The sequence below is a fragment of the Scyliorhinus torazame genome, chromosome 24 (assembly GCF_047496885.1).
Source record: "Scyliorhinus torazame isolate Kashiwa2021f chromosome 24, sScyTor2.1, whole genome shotgun sequence".
NCBI classification, from domain to species: Eukaryota; Metazoa; Chordata; class Chondrichthyes; order Carcharhiniformes; family Scyliorhinidae; genus Scyliorhinus; species Scyliorhinus torazame.
Genome location: NC_092730.1, coordinates 47,776,814 through 47,796,810, shown reverse-complemented (window position 1 = coordinate 47,796,810; position 19,997 = coordinate 47,776,814). Strand labels below are relative to the sequence as shown.

The 19,997-nt window shown below is 52.6% G+C and overlaps 1 protein-coding gene and 1 long non-coding RNA gene across 2 annotated transcripts in view; both read left to right on the top strand.

Moving 5' to 3' along the window:
* The first annotated feature begins 7,964 nt into the window (after positions 1-7,964).
* On the top strand, positions 7,965-8,907 carry LOC140400143 (histone H1.5-like). The gene has a single exon (XM_072489615.1). It carries the CDS (start codon positions 7,965-7,967, stop codon positions 8,691-8,693), a length of 729 nt encoding a protein of 242 aa, XP_072345716.1. The 3' UTR covers positions 8,694-8,907.
* A 5,053-nt stretch (positions 8,908-13,960) lies between these two features.
* The window catches only part of LOC140400142 (uncharacterized), an 86,970-nt gene continuing 80,933 nt past the window's right edge, over positions 13,961-19,997 (top strand). Inside the window, exon 1 of the long non-coding RNA XR_011938060.1 lies at positions 13,961-14,978. This is a non-coding gene — a long non-coding RNA (uncharacterized lncRNA). The remainder of the gene's footprint in view (positions 14,979-19,997) is intronic.

The window sequence follows — 19,997 nt, the reverse complement described above, 5'->3', positions numbered from 1 at the left end:
CTCACTCCCCTGGTTCACTCACTCTCCTGGTTCACTCACTCCCCTGGTTAACTCGCTCTCGTGGTTTACTCACTCCCCTGGTTCACTCACTCTACCGGTTTACTCACTCCCCTGGTTTACTCACTCTCCTGGTTTACTCACTCGCTCTGCTGGTTCACTCACTCTCCTGGTTTACTCGCACCCCTGGTTCACTCACTCCCCTGGTTCACTCACTCTCCTGGTTCACTCACTCTCCTGGTTCACTCACTCCCCTGGTTCACTCACTCTCCTGGTTCACTCACTCTCCTGGTTTACTCACCCTCCTGGTTCACTCGCTCCCCTGGTTCACTCACTCTCCTGGTTCACTCACTCTCCTGGTTCACTCACACTCCTGGTTCACTCACTCCCCAGGTTTACTCACTCTCCTGGTTTATTCGCTCCCCTGGTTTGCTTACTCCGCTGGTTCACTCACTCTCCTGATTCACTCACTCTCCTGGTTTGCTCACTCCCCTGGTTCACTCACACTCCTGGTTCACTCACTCACTCTCCTGGTTCACTCACTCTCCTGGTTCACTCACTCTCCTGGTTCACTCACTGTCCTAGTTCAATCACTCTCCTGGTTCACTCACTCTCCTGGTTTGCTCACTCCCCTGGTTCACTCACTCTCCTGGTTCACTCACTCTCCTGGTTTGCTCACTCCACTGGTTCACTCACTCACTCTCCTGGTTCACTCACTCTCCTGGTTCACTCACTCTCCTGGTTCACTCACTCTCCTGGTTCACTCACTCTCCTGGTTCACTCGCTCTCCTGGTTCACTCACTCTCCTGGTTTACTCACCCTCCTGGTTTGCTCACTCCGCTGGTTCACTCACTCACTCCCCTGGTTCACTCACTCTCCTGGTTCACTCACTCTCCTGGTTCACTCACTCTCCTGGTTCACTCACTCTCCTGGTTCACTCACTCCCCTGGTTCACTCACTCCCCTGGTTCACTCACTCCCCTGGTTCACTCACTCTCCTGGTTCACTCACTCTCGTGGTTCACTCACTCTCCTGGTTTGCTCACTCCGCTGGTTCACTCACTCACTCTCCTGGTTCACTCGCTCTCCTGGTTCACTCACTCCCCTTGTTCACTCACTCTCCTGGTTTGCTCACTCCGCTGGTTCACTCACTCACTCTCCTGGTTCGCTCACTCCCCTGGTTCACTCACTCTCCTGGTTTACTCACTCCGCTGGTGCACTCGCTCACTCCGCTGGTGCACTCACTCACTCTCCTGGTTCACTCACTCTCCTGGTTCACTCACTCTCCTGGTTCACTCACTCCCCTGGTTCACTCACTCCCCTGGTTCACTCACTCCCCTGGTTCACTCACTCCCCTGGTTCACTCACTCCCCTGGTTCACTCACTCCCCTGGTTCACTCACTCCCCTGGTTCACTCACTCCCCTGAGTCACTCACTCCCCTGGTTCACTCACTCCCCTGGTTCACTCACTCCCCTGGTTCACTCACTCCCCTGGTTCACTCATCCCCTGGTTCACTCACTCCCCTGGTTCACTCACTCCCCTGGTTCACTCACTCCCCTGCTTCACTCACTCCCTAGCTTCACTCACTCCCCTGGATTACTCGCATCCTGGTTTACTCACTCCCCTGGTTCACTCACTCTCCAGGTTCACTCACTCCCCTGGTTCACTCACTCACTCGCCTGGTTTACTCACTCTCCTGGTTTACTCACTCCCCTGGTTCACTCACTCTCCTGGTTCACTCACTCTCCTGGTTCACTCACTCAACTGGTTTGCTCACTCCGCTGGTTCACTCACTCACTCTCCTGGTTCACTCATTCCAATGGTTCTCTCACTCTCCTGGTTCACTCACTCCCCTGGTTCACTCACTCCCCTGGTTTACTCACTCCCCTGGTTTACTCACTCCCCTGGTTTACTCACTCCCCGGGTTTACTCATACCCCTGGTTCACTCACTCTCCTGGATCACTCACTCTCCTGGATCACTCACTCTCCTGGTTCACTGACTCCCCTGGTTCACTCACTCCCCTGGTTCATTCACTCCCCTGGTTCATTCACTCCCCTGGTTCATTCACTCTCCTGGTTCACTCACTCCTCTGGTTCACTCGCTCCCCTTGTTCACTCACTCTCCTGGTTCACTCACTCTCCTGGTTCACTCACTCTCCTGGTTCACTCACTCTCCTGATTTACTCACTCCCCTGTTTTACTCACTCCCCTGGTTTACTCACTCCCCTGGTTTACTCACTCCCCTGGTTTACTCACTCCCCTGGTTTACTCACTCTCCTGGTACTCTCACTCTCCTGGTTCACTCACTCTCCTGGTTTACTCACTCCCCTGGTTTACTCACTCCCCTGGTTTACTCACTCCCCTGGTTTACTCACTCTCCTGGTTCACTCACTCTCCTGGTTCACTCACTCCTCTGGTTCACTCACTCTCCTGGTTTTCTCACTCTCCTGGTTTGCTCACTCCGCTGGTTCACTCACTCACTCTCCTGGTTTACTCACTCCCCTGGTTCACTCACTCCCCTGGTTCACTCACTCCCCTGGTTCACTCACTCCCCTGGTTCACTCACTCCCCTGGTTCACTCACTCCCCTGGTTCACTCACTCTCCTGGTTCACTCACTCCCCTGGTTAACTCGCTCTCGTGGTTTACTCACTCCCCTGGTTCACTCACTCTCCCGGTTTACTCACTCCCCTGGTTTACTCACTCTCCTGGTTTACTCACTCGCTCTGCTGGTTCACTCACTCTCCTGGTTTACTCGCGCCCCTGGTTCACTCACTCTCCTGGTTCACTCACTCCCCTGGTTCACTCACTCTCCTGGTTCACTCACTCTCCTGGTTTACTCACCCCCCTGGTTCACTCGCTCCCCTGGTTCACTCACTCTCCTGGTTCACTCACTCTCCTGGTTCACTCACTCTCCTGGTTCACTCACTCCCCAGGTTTACTCACTCTCCTGGTTTATTCGCTCCCCTGGTTTGCTTACTCCGCTGGTTCACTCACTCTCCTGATTCACTCACTCTCCTGGTTTGCTCACTCCCCTGGTTCACTCACACTCCTGGTTCACTCACTCACTCTCCTGGTTCACTCACTCTCCTGGTTCACTCACTCTCCTGGTTCACTCACTGTCCTGGTTCAATCACTCTCCTGGTTCACTCACTCTCCTGGTTTGCTCACTCCCCTGGTTCACACACTCTCCTGGTTCACTCACTCTCCTGGTTTGCTCACTCCACTGGTTCACTCACTCACTCTCCTGGTTCACTCACTCTCCTGGTTCACTCACTCTCCTGGTTCACTCACTCTCCTGGTTCACTCACTCTCCAGGTTCACTCACTCTCCTGGTTCACTCGCTCTCCTGGTTCACTCACTCTCCTGGTTTACTCACTCTCCTGGTTTGCTCACTCCGCTGGTTCACTCACTCACTCCCCTGGTTCACTCACTCTCCTGGTTCACTCACTCTCCTGGTTCACTCACTCTCCTGGTTCACTCACTCTCCTGGTTCACTCACTCTCCTGGTTCACTCACTCTCCTGGTTCACTCACTCTCCTGGTTCACTCACTCCCCTGGTTCACTCACTCCCCTGGTTCACTCACTCCCCTGGTTCACTCACTCCCCTGGTTCACTCACTCTCCTGGTTCACTCACTCTCGTGGTTCACTCACTCTCCTGGTTTGCTCACTCCGCTGGTTCACTCACTCACTCTCCTGGTTCACTCGCTCTCCTGGTTCACTCACTCCCCTTGTTCGCTCACTCCCCTGGTTCGCTCACTCTCCTGGTTCACTCACTCTCCTGGTTTGCTCACTCCGCTGGTTCACTCACTCACTCTCCTGGTTCGCTCACTCCCCCGGTTCACTCACTCTCCTGGTTTACTCACTCTCCTGGTTTGCTCACTCCGCTGGTTCACTCACTCACTCTCCTGGTTCACTCACTCTCCTGGTTCACTCACTCTCCTGGTTCACTCACTCTCCTGGTTCACTCACTCTCCTGGTTCACTCACTCCCCTGGTTCACTCACTCCCCTGGTTCACTCACTCCCCTGGTTCACTCACTCCCCTGGTTCACTCACTCCCCTGGTTCACTCACTCCCCTGGTTCACTCACTCCCCTGGTTCACTCACTCCCCTGGTTCACTCACTCCCCTGGTTCACTCACTCCCCTGGTTCACTCACTCCCCTGGTTCACTCACTCCCCTGCTTCACTCACTCCCCTGCTTCACTCACTCCCCTGCTTCACTCACTCCCCTGCTTCACTCACTCCCCTGCTTCACTCACTCTCCTGGTTCACTCACTCCCCTGGATTACTCGCATCCTGGTTTACTCACTCCCCTGGTTCACTCACTCTCCAGGTTCACTCACTCTCCAGGTTCACTCACTCCCCTGGTTCACTCACTCACTCTCCTGGTTTACTCATTCTCCTGGTTTACTCACTCCCCTGGTTCACTCACTCTCCTGGTTTACTCACTCTCCTGGTTTACTCACTCTCCTGGTTTACTCGCTGCCCTTGTTTACTCACTCCCCTGGTTCAACCACTGCCCTGGTTTACTCACTCTCCTGGTTTACTCACTCCCCTGATTCACTTACTCCCCTGGTTTACTCGCTCCTCTGGTTCACTCACTCTCCTGGTTTACTCACTCCCCTGGTTCAACCACTGCCCTGGTTTACTCACTCTCTTGGTTTACTCACTCTCCTGGTTAACTCACTCCCCTGGTTCACTCACTCTCCTGGTTTACTCACTCCCCTGGTTCACTCACTCTCCTGCTTCACTCACTCCCCTGGTTTACTCACTCCCCTGGTTCACTCACTCCCCTGGTTTACTCACTCCTCTGGTTCACTCTCTCTCCTGGTTTACTCACTCTCGTGATTTACTCACCCCCCTGGTTTACTCAATATCGAAATGGACATATTAGTGAGAGGCAGCATGGTTTTGTGAAGGGGAGGTCATGTCTCATTAACTTGATAGAGTTTTTCGAAGAATTCACAAAGACGATTGATGCAGGTAGAGCAGTGAATGTTGTCTAAATGGACTTCAGTAAGGCCTTTGACAAGGTCTCTCCTGGAAGACTGACACAAAAGTTGAAGTCACACGGGATCAGGGGTGAGCTGGCAAGGTGGATACAGAACTGGCAAGGTCATAGAAGGGAGAGAGTAGCAATGGAAGGGTGCTTTTCTAATTGGAGGACGGTGACTAGTGGTCTTCCACAGGGATCTGTGCTGGAACCTTTGCTGTTCATCGTATATATAAATGATTTGGAGGAAAATGTAACTGGTCTGATTAGTAAGTTTGCAGATGACACAATGGTTGGTGGAATTGCAGATAGTGATGAGGACTGTCAGAGGATACAGAAGGAGTTAGATCGTTTGGAGACTTGGGCGGAGAGATGACAGTTGGAGTTTAATCCAGACAAATGTGAGGTAATGCATTTTGGAAGGTCTAATGCAGGTAGGGAATATACAGTGAATGGTAGAACCCTCAAGAGTATTGAAAGTCAAAGAGATCCAGCAGTACAGGTCCACAGGTCATTGAAAGGGGCAACACAGGTGGAGAGTTGTCAAGAAGGCATACGGCATGCTTGCCTTCATTGGCCAGGGCATTGAGTACAAGAATTGGTAAGTCATGTTGCAACTGTATAGAACCTTAGGCCACACTTGGAGTTCAGTGTTCAATTCTGGTCGCCACACTACCAGAAGTATGTGGAGGCTTTAGAGAGGGTGCAGTAGAGATTTACCAGGATGGTGCCTGGTATGGAGGACATTTGCAATGAGGAGCGGTTGAATAAACTCGGTTTGTTCTTACTGGAACGACGGAGGTTGAGGGGCGACCTGTTAGAGGTCTATAAAATTATGAGGGGCATAGTCAGAGGCTTTTCCCCAGGGTAGAGGGGTCCATTACTAGAGGGCATAGGTTTAAGGTGCGAGGGGCAAAGTTTAGAGTAGATGTACGAGGCAAGTTTTTTTACACAGCACAGTGGGTGCCTGGAACTCGCTGTCGGAGGACGTGGTGGAAGCAGGGACGATAGTGACATTTAAGGGGCATTTTGACAAATACATGAATAGGATGGGAATAGAGGTATACGGACCCAGGAAGTGTAGAAGGTTGTAGTTTAGTCGGGCAGCATGGTTGGCACGGGCTTGGAGGGCCGAAGGGCCTGTTCCTGTGCTGTACTTTTCTTTGTTCTCCTTTAGATTTACACACTTCTCTGGTATCACCATTCTCATGATTCACACAATCTTCTGGTGAATACACTCCCTGCTTTATACATTCCCCTGTTGTACACACTGCCCTGGTTTACACACTCTCTGGTTTACAAACTCTCAGGTTTACATAATTTTTAGTGTGCACATTCTCATGGTTTTGCACACTCTCCTGGTTTACACTCACTAATTTTAAACACTCTCCTGGATGGAAACTCCCCTGGTTGTAAACATTCCTCTGATTTCCAGGTGCCCGGATTGTGGAAGTGCCTCCCCTCCACACAGAAAGTCCAGCTCTATGAGTTCATCCTTATCCTTGTTTCTCTGTCACACTCTCTATTTTTCTTGTCTTTCTCTCTCATTTTCAATATGTCATCAGGAGTGTTGTGGACACAGTGATAACATGTGTAACACTGGCCCTCACTGTGAACACTGGACACAGTGATAGCACGTCGAACACTGGTCCTCACTGTGAACACTGGACACAGTGATAACACGTGTAACACTGGCCCTCACTGTGAACACTGGACACAGTGATAACACGTGTAACACTGGCACTCACTGTGAACACTGGACACAGTGACAACACGTGTAACACTGGCCCTCACTGTGAACACTGGACACAGTGATAACACGTGTAACACTGGCACTCACTGTGAACACTGGACACAGTGATAACACGTGTAACACTGGCACTCACTGTGAACACTGGACACAGTGATAACACGTGTAACACTGGCCCTCACTGTGAACACAGCTGCCGTGTTGTGGGTGAGACGGTCACTGCCCCTCCTCCACACATAAAGTCCGGCTCTGTGAGTCCATCTTTATTTTTTAAATTTGCTATTGGGATCAGAATGGTCAGAATCTGTGTGTCACTGTGAAAATCTCCACTCTCAGAGGGGGTGGGATTATTCTTTAACTGGGTGTCCCTGTTTGTTGAGTTTGGGGTTCAGTGTTACCGGGCAGTGCAGGAGGATCACATCAAGCAGGAAAATCTCCACTGAGAGAGAGATCAATTGTATTTTCACCTTCACGAAAGGTGGGTCATCAATGAATTTAGATTTAAAAATATGACTGGCTGCTGCCGGGTATTTAGGTAAACAGAAAACTCAGAGAATTGATCAGTGAGATGAAAATCTATAATTAAGACACGGATTGGGAACAAGTGTTGAGAAGAGGGAGAATTCTGCCCTGGGAAATGTCATTTCCAGACCTTGTGTGTGGATGTGAATATTGTGGAAGAGAGAGTGTGTGAAAGGGGCGGGCCAAACAGGAGAAACCAACTGTGTTTGTGTGTCCGCTCTGACCAGATCATCTCCCAATCCCTCTGGGACTAAATGGAAATATTTTTTATTCGAACAATCCCCCTGTTCCCCTCCTACTTTTCCAAGTTGGATTTCAGGGCAGTTTCGATGCTGCTTTCCAGATTTCTGTGGAAAGGTTGGGAAAATGAGAGCGATCGGGTGAGAGAGCGCGAACAGTGCATCAGTAAAACGGGTTTAAATGCAAAATGGAGCCTTCAAATCGCGTGAAACCTTTTCTACAGCAAACATGAGAGTGTGAGAGACAGGAAGGAATTATCCTGGGACACTGTAGAGCTGGAATTTGAGTGGAATTGGAGAGTTTGGGACGAGAGAAAAACACAGAGAGGCAGCAGCAGCCTGGAGCTGAGAGCAGGTTGTCTCCGCCCCGTCCGCTCGCTGCCTTTAAGTTGCTCAGTGCCGCCACCAGAGGCTTCATTTCTCACCCACATTGACGGAGAGATTTTGTGCAGAGTCTCGGACATGAGCGATAGTGCAGCCGCCGAAACGGCTCCTTCAGCCGCCGCCCCAGTCAAGGCTGTCAAGAAGCAGAAAGCGGTTCCCCGGAAGAAACAAGAAGGTCCCGGTCTGGGCGAGCTGATCCTCCAGATTGTGGCGGAAAGCGGCGATCGCAAGGGGATTTCCTTACAGGCCATAAAGAAGGCGCTGCGGAGCAAAGGGGTCGATGTGGATAAACGGGGGGCCCAGATAAAGCAAAGTGTCAGGAGGGAATTGGCTAAAGGCGCCTTGGCTCAGGTCAAGGGCACGGGCGCCTCCGGCTCTTTCAAGATCGTTAAGAAGACAACAGGGGGGAAATTGAGACAGACCGTAGCAGGCAAGAAACCTTCAGTGAAGAAACCAGCAGCCAAGAAATCTCCCAAGAAAACAGCAGCCACGAAAACTTCAGTTAAGAAACCAGCAGCCAAGAAATCTCCCAAGAAACCAGCAGCCAAGAAATCTCCCAAAAAACCAGCAGCCAAGAAATCTCCCAAGAAACCAGCAGCCAAGAAATCTCCCAAGAAACCAGCAGCCAAGAAATCTCCCAAGAAACCAGCAGCCAAGAAGGCGGCAACTCCCAAAAAGAGCGCGAAGAAAGCAGCCCCGAAGAAAAGGTCTCCTGTGAAAAAGACCACGGGCAGAATAAATCCGACCCAATCGAGGGCCAAGCCCAAAGTCAAATCAGTAAAGGCTAAGAAACCAGCAAAGAAGTGAAAGAAGGCGAGCAAATTGTAAACCTGAACCCAAAGGCTCTTATCAGAGCCACCCACATCTCTCCGGAAAGAGCTGACCCCCCGACCAATGAATCGCTGTCCCGGTGCTGGGAGCAGATTTCAGACAGAAATGTCAATCCAGTATTGCCGCTCACTCGCTGACATGCTCTGCACCGGGCCTCTCCCCCCACTCTGCACTAAAACACAGGGATGTTGCTGCCTCTTCTAACCGGGGATGTGTCCGGGGGAACAGTCACAGTTTGTGTTAGTTTCATTATTCACAGATTCAGGGGAGAGTCTGTAAAAGAGTTACATGGCGAAGAAATTCCACCTCATAACTTAAACACTTTATATCAGCTGGAAGGGATGTTAGTAAAATCCCCAACCCGTCTGGGAGAGGAGTTGTGTGGGGATGGAATAGGAGCTGGGGTTGAAATAGGAGCAGATAGTTGGGCTGGTTCTTGAAAGGAGTGAACTGAGGCGGGAATATTACTGACAAGTCTGGATTTAATAGATCTGCGTTTCTAACTAGCTGCTATCTGATGTTGCAGTTGTACGTGTTGTTCAGCGCGCTCTTTTCACTTCTGTTTGGAATATAAAATGTGGGATGGAGCAGGCAGGAGGAGGAGCTGGATGATCAAAGACATTTCACTGCTCTGTCTGTCACTCAGTCTGCTCCCCGCCTCTCTCTCTCAGTCAGGTCGGGGCGGGCTGTATAATAAAGGAACGAGCAGCAGCTCGTCTCTCATTCAGCAGCGATTTGACTGAACAAGCATCATGTCTGGCAGAGGGAAAGGAGGCAAAGGACTGGGTAAAGGCGGAGCAAAGCGGCACCGCAAAGTGCTTCGTGATAATATCCAGGGCATCACCAAACCAGCAATCCGCCGCCTGGCTCGCCGTGGCGGCGTCAAGCGCATCTCGGGTTTGATCTATGAGGAGACTCGCGGGGTGCTGAAGGTTTTCCTGGAGAATGTGATCAGGGACGCCGTCACCTACACTGAACACGCCAAGCGCAAGACCGTCACCGCCATGGATGTGGTTTACGCTCTTAAACGCCAGGGCCGCACTCTCTATGGATTCGGCGGCTGAGAAAGTCAATTTGACAATATAACAAAACCCAAAGGCTCTTTTAAGAGCCGCCCAAATCCTCACAATGAGACCACTGACCTTAGAATGGCAGCAGCATAACTCATCGAGCTGGTTTAGCGACTCATAGCTTGGAAACCTCGATTTCCTGTTAAAACGGGTGGCGTTAGAGCAGGAAATCCTTTCCGAGCATTGATTTCTGTTTTCACTCTTGAAGAGCCGGTGCAGATTCGATGGGCCGAATGGTCTCCTGCAGTATAAATTCTATAATTCGGCGACATAGTTGTACAGTCTGAAATACGAAACCATTCTCCGAGGTCAAACCTGTAACCGCGCACAATGAACACTGACATTGATCAGAGACACTATTTACATAACTGATCTGTAAACACCGCCTCCTCCTTCCATCTCCCCCAGAACAGTCGCTGAACGAATCAGCCAATTTTCCCTTTAATACCTATCGCTCTTCGCATTGAAAGAACCGATATCGCTGATCAGATAAAAATGAGACAGAATTCCCCCCCTCAATAGGAGCTTTATCCCAGTCTGTTGTAGAACAATCGGGGAGTGAATCTGAATTTAATCCGGGTGCTCAGGCAGTGGGTCGAATCTGAGACAAAAATGGGACCAGGAATCATTGAGAAGTTTTTCACATTTACAACTTGAGATTGAGTTTTGATTTTTTCGGTTTTGTCAAATATCCGTTCCTTGTCCCTGTGAAATTGGCGGGCTTTTTGAAATTGATGGGGTGTCAGTTGCAGGTCCACCAATCAGGGCCCTGATATCCTTGCCGCTCATCGCTCTTTTCAAACTTGTTCACGGGATCGGGCTGCATCCAATGAGGAGAAGTGGGCGGTCACTATAATGTCTTAAATAGGCAGCGAGAGAGCGGCGCCAGCATTCTCAGCGTGTGCGTTTCCCCCAGTTTCACATCATGGCCAGGACCAAGCAGACAGCGCGCAAATCGACCGGAGGCAAAGCTCCTCGCAAACAGCTGGCTACCAAAGCGGCCCGCAAGAGCGCTCCAGCCACGGGCGGAGTGAAGAAGCCCCATCGCTACAGACCCGGCACTGTGGCTCTGAGGGAGATCCGCCGCTACCAGAAATCCACCGAGCTGCTGATCCGCAAACTGCCCTTCCAGCGCCTGGTGCGAGAGATCGCTCAGGACTTCAAGACAGACCTGCGCTTCCAGAGCTCCGCCGTCATGGCCCTGCAGGAGGCCAGCGAGGCTTACCTGGTGGGGCTCTTTGAGGACACCAACCTGTGCGCCATCCACGCCAAGCGAGTCACCATCATGCCCAAAGACATCCAGCTGGCCCGCCGCATCCGCGGGGAACGCGCCTAAAGCCCGGCTTCATCACCAACAGCAACAAAGGCTCTTTTAAGAGCCACCAAGTCTGTCAGGAAAAGAGCTTCAACACCCAACACTAATTTGACGTGATTTCGAATATAAGCATCGGTAGTAGGCTTCAAATAAAGTTACTGTGACACGACCACATTCCGCCGCATGTTCGGGGACGCTGGTAGGGAATTGAACCGTCCTTTAAAAACCAGCTCTTTAGCCCTGTGTTAAACCAGCCCGGATTAGATTATTCCCGGTCCTGAGTAAGAAACGAGTCACATAGTAACCCACTTAGATAGCCATTGCAGAAACTCTACAGGATAGATTGGATCGCAGGCTTCCTTATTTCAATATTGGAACGCGCTACGGATTGATACCATAAAGCGTTAAATATTTTCATATTAAGTAGCAGAGCAGAATCTCGTGTCAAAAAATAATTCGCTCTTTTTCAGATCAAGTGAGTGGCTCTGAAAAGAGCCTTTTGGGTTATTAGATTAAAGAATGGTCGCTTCACTTCTTGCCGGCGCCAGCGCTGCTTTTCTTGGGCAGCAGCACGGCCTGGATATTAGGCAGCACCCCGCCCTGAGCGATGGTCACCCCTCCCAGCAGCTTGTTGAGCTCCTCGTCGTTGCGGACGGCCAGCTGCAGGTGCCTGGGGATGATGCGGGTCTTCTTGTTGTCCCGGGCCGCGTTGCCGGCCAGCTCGAGGATTTCAGCGGTCAGATACTCGAGCACAGCAGCCAGATAGACCGGGGCTCCGGCCCCCACACGCTGGGCATAGTTGCCCTTTCTCAGGTGCCTGTGAACACGGCCCACCGGGAACTGCAGTCCAGCCCGGGAGGAGCGAGACTTGGCCTTGGCTCGAGCTTTACCGCCGGTCTTTCCTCTTCCAGACATTGTCCCAATCTCACAAACACTTTCACACAGAATGAGGAAACCCGCCCACATTCACTTCTCTTATAGCTTCAGGAGGAATGGCGGTGCACACATTGCTGATTGGTTATCTGAACAACATTGTGCAGCCTGGCACAAACTGACCAATCAGATATCTGTTTGAAGCACCAATCAGGGGGATCCAGGGTACTGAGGGCGGAAAGTTTGGGCGCCAAATGTCCAGATTCCAACCGAAGATTGATTTCAAAGCTTAAAAGAGCGCGAAAAGATTTAAAAAAGAGAAAAATGTGAATACATCGATGAATTTTGAGTGTAAAAATGTTGGATTCTCTCTCTATCCCTAGACCACAGTTTCTCTTCATCTGTCAGTTTCTGATTTCGTGCTTTCTCTGTAACTGACAAACCCAAAATAAATTAAAGCAAAATAATGCGTTGCTGCAAATGTGAATTAAGGAGAACGTGCTGTATAAACTCAGCATGTCCGGGGGCATCTTTGTAAACGTTTTGAATCTGCAGAACGTGGATTTAGATCCGAAACTGTCTTCAAATATTTTTACAATTTGCAGTCCAGTCGGGTTTAATCTGGCTGCTGTTTAAAACGCTCTCAGTCGCCGACAGAATGTCAAATATACGGCCAAGTGAAAATTTTATAAATTTGTTTCCATATTGTATACTGCTTCCTCAGTGTTAAAAGTGGAGTGAGCAATTTGGAGCTCGTGTCAGTATTGAAATGGAGTTTTCCCACACCACTGGTGTGCTCTCAATAAACTGATCGATTATTGAGTAAACCTGAACATAAATGGAAAGGGAGGTTTTTCGGAACCTGAACACAAATTGAAAGGGAGGTTTTGGAGTTCTATTGTCTCTCCAAATCTAGCGACAGGGACCGAATATGACCAAGTCAGAAACCAAAGACACACAGCGTCACCGAGCAGTCACAAAATGATGGGACTTTATTATCAAGGCACGAAGGATGTTATGTTCCAGTGAAACGCTATTTGAACGGATTTGGCTATTCTTAAACTGATACTTGAAAATATGATAGTTTGGCTGCTTTGCAGAAATTGTGGGTGGCTCTTAAAAGAGCCGTTGGGTTTTGATGAGTTTGAGAACAGTTTTACTTGGAGCTGGTGTACTTGGTCACCGCCTTTGTCCCTTCCGACACGGCGTGCTTGGCCAGTTCCCCGGGCAGCAGCAGGCGCACGGCGGTCTGGATCTCCCGGGAGCTGATGGTGCTGCGCTTGTTGTAATGGGCCAGGCGGGAAGCCTCACCCGCGATGCGCTCGAAAATATCGTTGACGAACGAGTTCATGATGCTCATGGCCTTGGAGGAGATGCCGGTGTCGGGGTGAACCTGCTTCATCACTTTGTAGATGTAGATGGAGTAACTCTCCTTCCTGGCTCGTCTCCTCTTCTTGTTGCCCTTCACTGGTACCTTCTTCTGGGTTTTCTTAGCGCCCTTCTTGGGAGCTGGAGCTTTCTTGTCCTCAGCCATGGTCAGAGCAAACTGCAGACACACAATAACTGAGAATTGCCACACAACTGTTCTTTTCTCGACTAACTCAGTGAACTATGTTAATGAAGGATGGGTGAGAGACCAAGTCACCATTGGTGAATTTAGAATGCTCAGACATCTACGAGCATCTGATTGGTTGTTTCAGGTACCCAATTAGAGCAACTGCCCCCGCCCATCCACAAACCTCTGTGGCCAGTCAGATTCCCCTAATTGACACATTGCTCTGACTCTGGGCCTCCCTCTGCCGGCAGCAGCACATTCTCTCTGCTGGTAATAACACGTCACTCTTCAGGGACTGTCCCGGGTGCCGGCTATCCCGCGCATGCGTGCCCACTCAGCCCGATCAGACAGTGCGCAGGCGCGGTACACAGCGGGCCGGACCGTCTCCTCCTGACGTCACCGGGCTGTCGAAGGGCAGCTTCTTTGAAGCAACAGCAGGTTGAAGCGGCGCCAGAGAGCAGATCCTCCATTTTGTAGCTGGCAGCTGTGAAGAATTGAAAATGGACGGTTTTGTAATAAGGAAGAGAGGGTCAGAGACACAAACAGGCCCGGATCACACATCTAAATCTGTGGGAGAGAGTCGCTGAGGAGAGTCCACAGCAACACAAAGCAGAGCTGGGGTGAGCTCCACGGCCTCTGCTCAACAACCCATTAAGAAGAAGCTGGAAACAGGAACACAGCAGAATAAAGGTGATATTTGAAGGTATGTCTTTATAAATTGTGCCAATGCAAATCAGGATCCCCTCTGGCTGATTTGTTTGCTGATGAAACGTGGAAGCTCTCTATGTCTTACCTTCCAGACATCTTTTCAATTCTAAACACACTGAACCGCAAATTGTCAGGGAAGGAGGATGATTGCTTTTGGCGCTGTGAAGAATTTGATGCTTTCCAAAAGTCATTGAATGTTAGGCAACTGCGCGTAGAAAGCCAAACCTACTACATGTTCCCCACACTGCAATGACATCTCGAAGAAAACGGTTAGGAAGGGAACTGTCGATAGACTGGCTGCACTGAACAACAGTTTTTATCGCTATTTTCCAGAGGAGAAGTTTCAGATTTTGAGAGAGAATTGGTTGGTGAAAACTCCCTTTGAGTTCGAGACCCCAGACTCAATTTACTGACTTATAGCTGACTCCAAATGTACAAACTGAGCTTCTGCACCTTACCTGTGACAGCACATTAAAAATACGGCACAACTCCATGAGGTTTTCAGAGTTCCAGCGTAGCGTCTCCGAGGAGTACCCAGTACGGAGTAAAGCAAACATTCTTTTGCTATTCCACATCACAAGGATCTACATGTTCAAGGTTGGATTTTTCATCCTCAAAAGGATGAAGACAGCACACAGGAACCAGCTGAACTCTGCACCTGATACATGCACTGCCCTCACCTCTAAACCTGATTGGAGTGAGATCATAAGGACCAAGCAAGTTCACCTACTGGATTAAAGGTAAGAGAACATAGTGGGTCACGGAGGTCAGCTGGTGTGGGTCCCAAAAGCTGGCCAGCATGGGTCCCAAGGGATAGCCGGTTGGTTAAAATGGGTCGCAGGTAAAAACGGTTTAAAAGTACTGCTCTGTAAAATTCCGCTGATTCAGTTCATCCACTTTTCCTTCATTTACCAGGAGTAACTGATCTAATGTCATTGATGCAGTACATATGTTACAGATAAGAACATTTATAACTGAAGCAGAATGGAAAAGGCAGTTTCAGACATTAGGACAAGACCAGGTCTCATACTACAAGAAGAGACCTGAGCAATGAAACATTATAAGAATTATTATTGGTAAACATGCAGTTACTGAAGAAGAATTTTAAAATCCAGCTTTGTCAGTATGTCATGGTGCTCATTACAGAGAAAGTGCTGCAATCTGCTCCGAACTGTTTGTCAACAATTCAAGTGGAGACTGGAGAAGCTTTCAACTGGAGCTGGAGCTGAGTTCATAGATTTCATCGAGTCTACAGTGGCCATTCGGCCCATCAAGTCTGCAACGGCCCTTGGAAAGAGCATATTAATAATAATAGATTGTCACAAGTAGGCTTCAATGAAGTTACTGTGAAAAGCCCCAGTCACCACATTCCGGCGCCTGTTCGGGGAGTCCGGCATGGGAATTGAACCCACGCTGCTGGACGTGTTCTGCATTACAAGCCAGGTGCTTAGCCCACTGTGCTAAACCAGCCCTCCCCAACTACCTAAGCTCACACCTGAACCCTAGCCCCACACCTCCACCCTCCCCGGAAATCTTCCGGTCAGGCCGTGTTTTTCCTGCGGGCCGAGCAGGCGGTCTACCGTGTCCTGGAAAGGGGGCTCACAGTGGGTGGGGCACACGTGGTGGTGGACCCACTGGAGGCCACCGCCGAATGTGTCACTCCTTCAAACGTCCCGCTCTACCTCCCCACCGAGCTCCTCCTCCCCATCTCAACTTCCTGGGGGAGGTCAGGTCCGGGGTGGCGCCGCTGACACTCGGCCTGCGGGACACTTCCCTCTGTCATGAATACTCCTTCCGGCATCAGGGTTTTGTCTGCCTGACCCGGGAGGAGGTCATGGAGGGAGGATTTGTGGCTCCCCACCAAGGGAAGGACCATAAAGTGATCTGGTCTGCGGATGGCATGCGGTGCCATGCCTGAAGTGGGCTGGGGCATATTCGCCGGAACTGCCCCACCCTAACGGCCACTGCCAACAACATCTCCAGGGCGGCCACGGCAGGCACTGCCCCCCTCTCCTCCACCACCTCTGTCTGCCCAGCAGCCGGCCCCTGACAACACCTCGGCTGTTGGCGGCCTAAAAAGGCCAAACGGAAGACGGCGCGATGGTCGGACCGGGCCCACCCACACCTTGGCCCCATCACGAGTACTGACCCCGTGCCCGTCCCAACCAACACAGAGGCCGCAGCCTCACCTCGCGATGCCGCCGCCACCTCACAACAACATGAGGGGTCTGGAGAGACCAACACACGGGCGGTGGGGACCCTGTGTACAGTCCCGAGCTGGATGCTGTTCCGGCCCCACCACAGTCCCAGGGGCTCGGCGATGCGGAGGGGGGGGGGGGCATTGCAGAGGGTGGGGGGGTTGCTGCCGAGGGCCTTCCAGCAGTAGTGGCCCCGCAGCAACATCAGCTTGCCCACCGCAAGCGCCAGCGGCCTGGGTTGGAGGTGGTGGTGGATCTTGCTACCCCCTCCCCAGGCGAGCGGGGTTGGGTATCTCCTGTGTTTATTTCCATCACCCTGATGCCCATCCCTGTTAAAAAGAAGGCCAAAGCAGCCGCTGATGTGACCGAGCTGCCGTCGTCCCCCGAGCAGGGAGGCCTGGGGGCGGGCGGAGACGTGACCCCCCAAATGCTTGTTCTGCCCGGTGCAGTTTTACTCCCCGAATACCTTTTGTTCATCGCTGGGGGCCTGCGGCAGCCATCAGAGCCCCTATATCTTCGGGTCGTGGGCGGGCGACGGCGAGGAAGGCTCCCCGCTCACAAGGCCCAAGCAGACGATGCGAAGGAGCCCAGGATCCATCCCGGAGCTGTTCCAGGGGGTCTTTCCGAGGGCCCGGCATCGATGGCGGGGTCGGTGTCACCACGGACTCTGAATCGAGGGGGGGGGGGCCTGCGAGGAACCCGCCTGAGGGTGATCCTGGGGGTGGGATCGACTCGGACCAGGGGGAGCAGCGACAGGCTGTTCTGTTCCTCGGGGGACTCCTGGTGTGGGCGGGGCTCGGCCAGCTCCGCGCTCAGGCACGGTCCGCGTACTGGCACTTTAACAACCTGCTGCTGGAGGACAAGAGGTTCCTGGAATCGCTTTGCCGTTTCTGGGCCGGCTGGAGAAAGAAGCAGGGTGGCTTCCCCTCCTTGAGGCTATGGTGGGACTTGGGCAAGACTCATGTCCGCGCCTTCTGTCAGGGGTACACGAAGCGGTCGATGCCGGGGCGGAAATACATGATCGCCAAATTGGCTGAAGAAGTCTTCCATCTGGAGTCACGTCTCCCTCAGCCGGATGAGGACCCGGCCCTGGGGCTGCTGTACAGGGAGAAGACGGGCGTGCTGCGGGACCTGCAACTTGTCGGGTCCCACGGCGCGTATGTGAGGTCACGGATCCGTCTCCTGACAGACATGGACCGTGGCTCCCCCTTCTACTCGCTGGGAAGAGGATGCAGGGCCAGTCGGCCGACGACGGTCCCTCGTCTCGGATCCGGAGGGGGTCAGGACCCTAATCAGGGACTTTTATTCTGACCTCTATACTCCGGATCCGTGCAGCGAGGACGCTTGCAGAGTTCTGTGGGAGGACCTGCCGCAGGTCGGCCCGGAGGGCGTCGGGGTCTCGACCAAACCGTCAATCATCAAGACCGGCGCCCTCGACAGCTTGTCAAGGGGCAAGACCCCAGGGCTGGATGGGCTGACCGTGGAGATCTTCAGTGCGTGCTGGGACATCCTGGGGAGCGACTACGCGGGGGTCCTGGGGAATGTATCGTGACCGGGGAGATGCCCCTTTCGTGGCGCAGGGCCGTTATTGCCCTGCTGCCCAAGAAAGGGGATTTCCGCCGACCCAAAAACAGGCGAGCGGTCTCCCTCCTCAGCACGGACTACAAAATAATTGCCACGGTCATGTCTTTGCGCCGTGGCCCTGTGCTGGACCACATGATCCACCCGGACAGTCCCACAACGTCCCGGACCGCACCATTTACCATGATCCACCCTGACAGTCCCACACCGTCACGGACCGCACCATTTACCATGATCCACCCTGACAGTCCTACACCGTCCCGGACTGCACCATTTACCATGATCCACCCTGACAGTCCCACACCGTCACGGACCGCACCATTTACCATGATCCACCCTGACAGTCCCACACCGTCCCGGACCGCACCATTTACCATGATCCACCCTGACAGTCCCACACCGTCCCGGACCGCACCATTTACCATAATATCCATCTGGTCGGGGACATCCATCATTCCCAGATGACTGGGATGTTGAGCGCCTTCCGGTCTCTTGACCAGGAGAGGGCGTTCGACAGGGTGGGGCACGATTATTTGCTCGGGCCTCTGCGAGCCTTCTGGTTCAGGACGCACTTTGTCGCCCGGATCCGATTACTGTACGCTGCCTCTGAGTGTCTGATTAAGGTTAACCTGTCCCTGACAGCGCCCCTTCGCTTTGGGAGAGGTGTGCGTCAGGGCTGCCCCTTGCCCGGCCAACTTTATTCTCTCTGCGTGGAGCCTTTCCTGCGCGTCCTGCGGAAGAGGTTGTCGGGGCTGGTTCTGCGTGAGCTGGGCATGGCGGTGGTCGTTTTGGCTTACGCTGATGATGTGCTGCTCATGTTCATTGACCCCGGTGACCTGCGAAGGATGCGAGAGTGCCAGGCTGTGTACTCCGCCGCATCTTCAGCTGGGATCAACCGGGCTAAATGTTCCGGACTCCTGGTCGGTCCGTGGCAGATGGACCCCCTCCCAGAGGAGCTCAGGCCCTTCAGTTGGAGCCGGACCAACATCCTCTACTTGGACCAACATCCTCGACTTGAGAGTCTATCTTTGCCCAGCAAAGGAAGCCTGGCCGGCGAACTGGCAGGAGTTGGAGACCAAGGTCACCGCTCGCCTGGGTCGCTGGACAGGACTGCTCCGAGTGATGTCCTACAGGGGTCGAGTTCTCATCATAAACCAGCTGATAGACTGCATGTTGTGGTACTGGCTGGTCACTTTGACCCCTCCCCCTGACTTTGTCACAGGCATCCAGAGAACTCTGATTCGGTTCTTCTGGGAAAATGTATTGCACTGGGTCGCTGCGGAGGTCTGGAGTCTCCCGCTTACGGAGGGCGGTCAGGCGCTGGTGTGCCTTCGCATCCAGATCACGACTTCACGCCTTCAGACTCTGCAGCGATACCTGTACATTGAGCCTCCTCCACGATGGTGTGCCTTGGCGACATATTTCTTCTGCCAGGTGCACGGCCTGAACTACGATGTTGACCAGCAAGGTCTTCAGAATTCTTTGTTGGCGCTGCCCGTCTTGTACCAGGACCATCTCAAAGTCTGGAACAGGGTCCCCACGTGCCACAGCTCTCCGCTGTCAGGAGTAGTGGCTCTCATAAGGGAGCCGCTGCTCAGGAATCCGCACCTCAGCCAATATCCATTCCGGTGGCTGGCGGAGCGGAGGGCTGTGGATGCCGGGGTGACCAGGATCGGGGACGTGCAGGGTGGCAGAGGAGTGGACTGGATGACGCCCTACGAGCTCTCCGAGCGCGGTGCTGTGTCCATCCAGCACGCGGCCAAGCCCATCCGAGGCCTCAAAATGGTCGTGCTCGGCCCCTTGGTCTCGAGACGGCGCAGTTGTGCGGTTGCATCCCGTCTGAGCGGACCCCTGCTCGGACGGAATGCCACGTTGGTCCCAGGCCCCGGAACCCCTTTCAGGCGCCGGTACCCCACAACCCCAGTCGCTTCATGTCGACACCCCCCCTGCCTTTTCGTACCGCGCAGATGTGTTTCCTGT

Bases quoted from the DNA above. Each gene is read 5' to 3' on its own strand.
- LOC140400143 (XM_072489615.1), top strand. From the start codon at position 7,965: ATGAGCGATAGTGCAGCCGCCGAAACGGCTCCTTCAGCCGCCGCCCCA.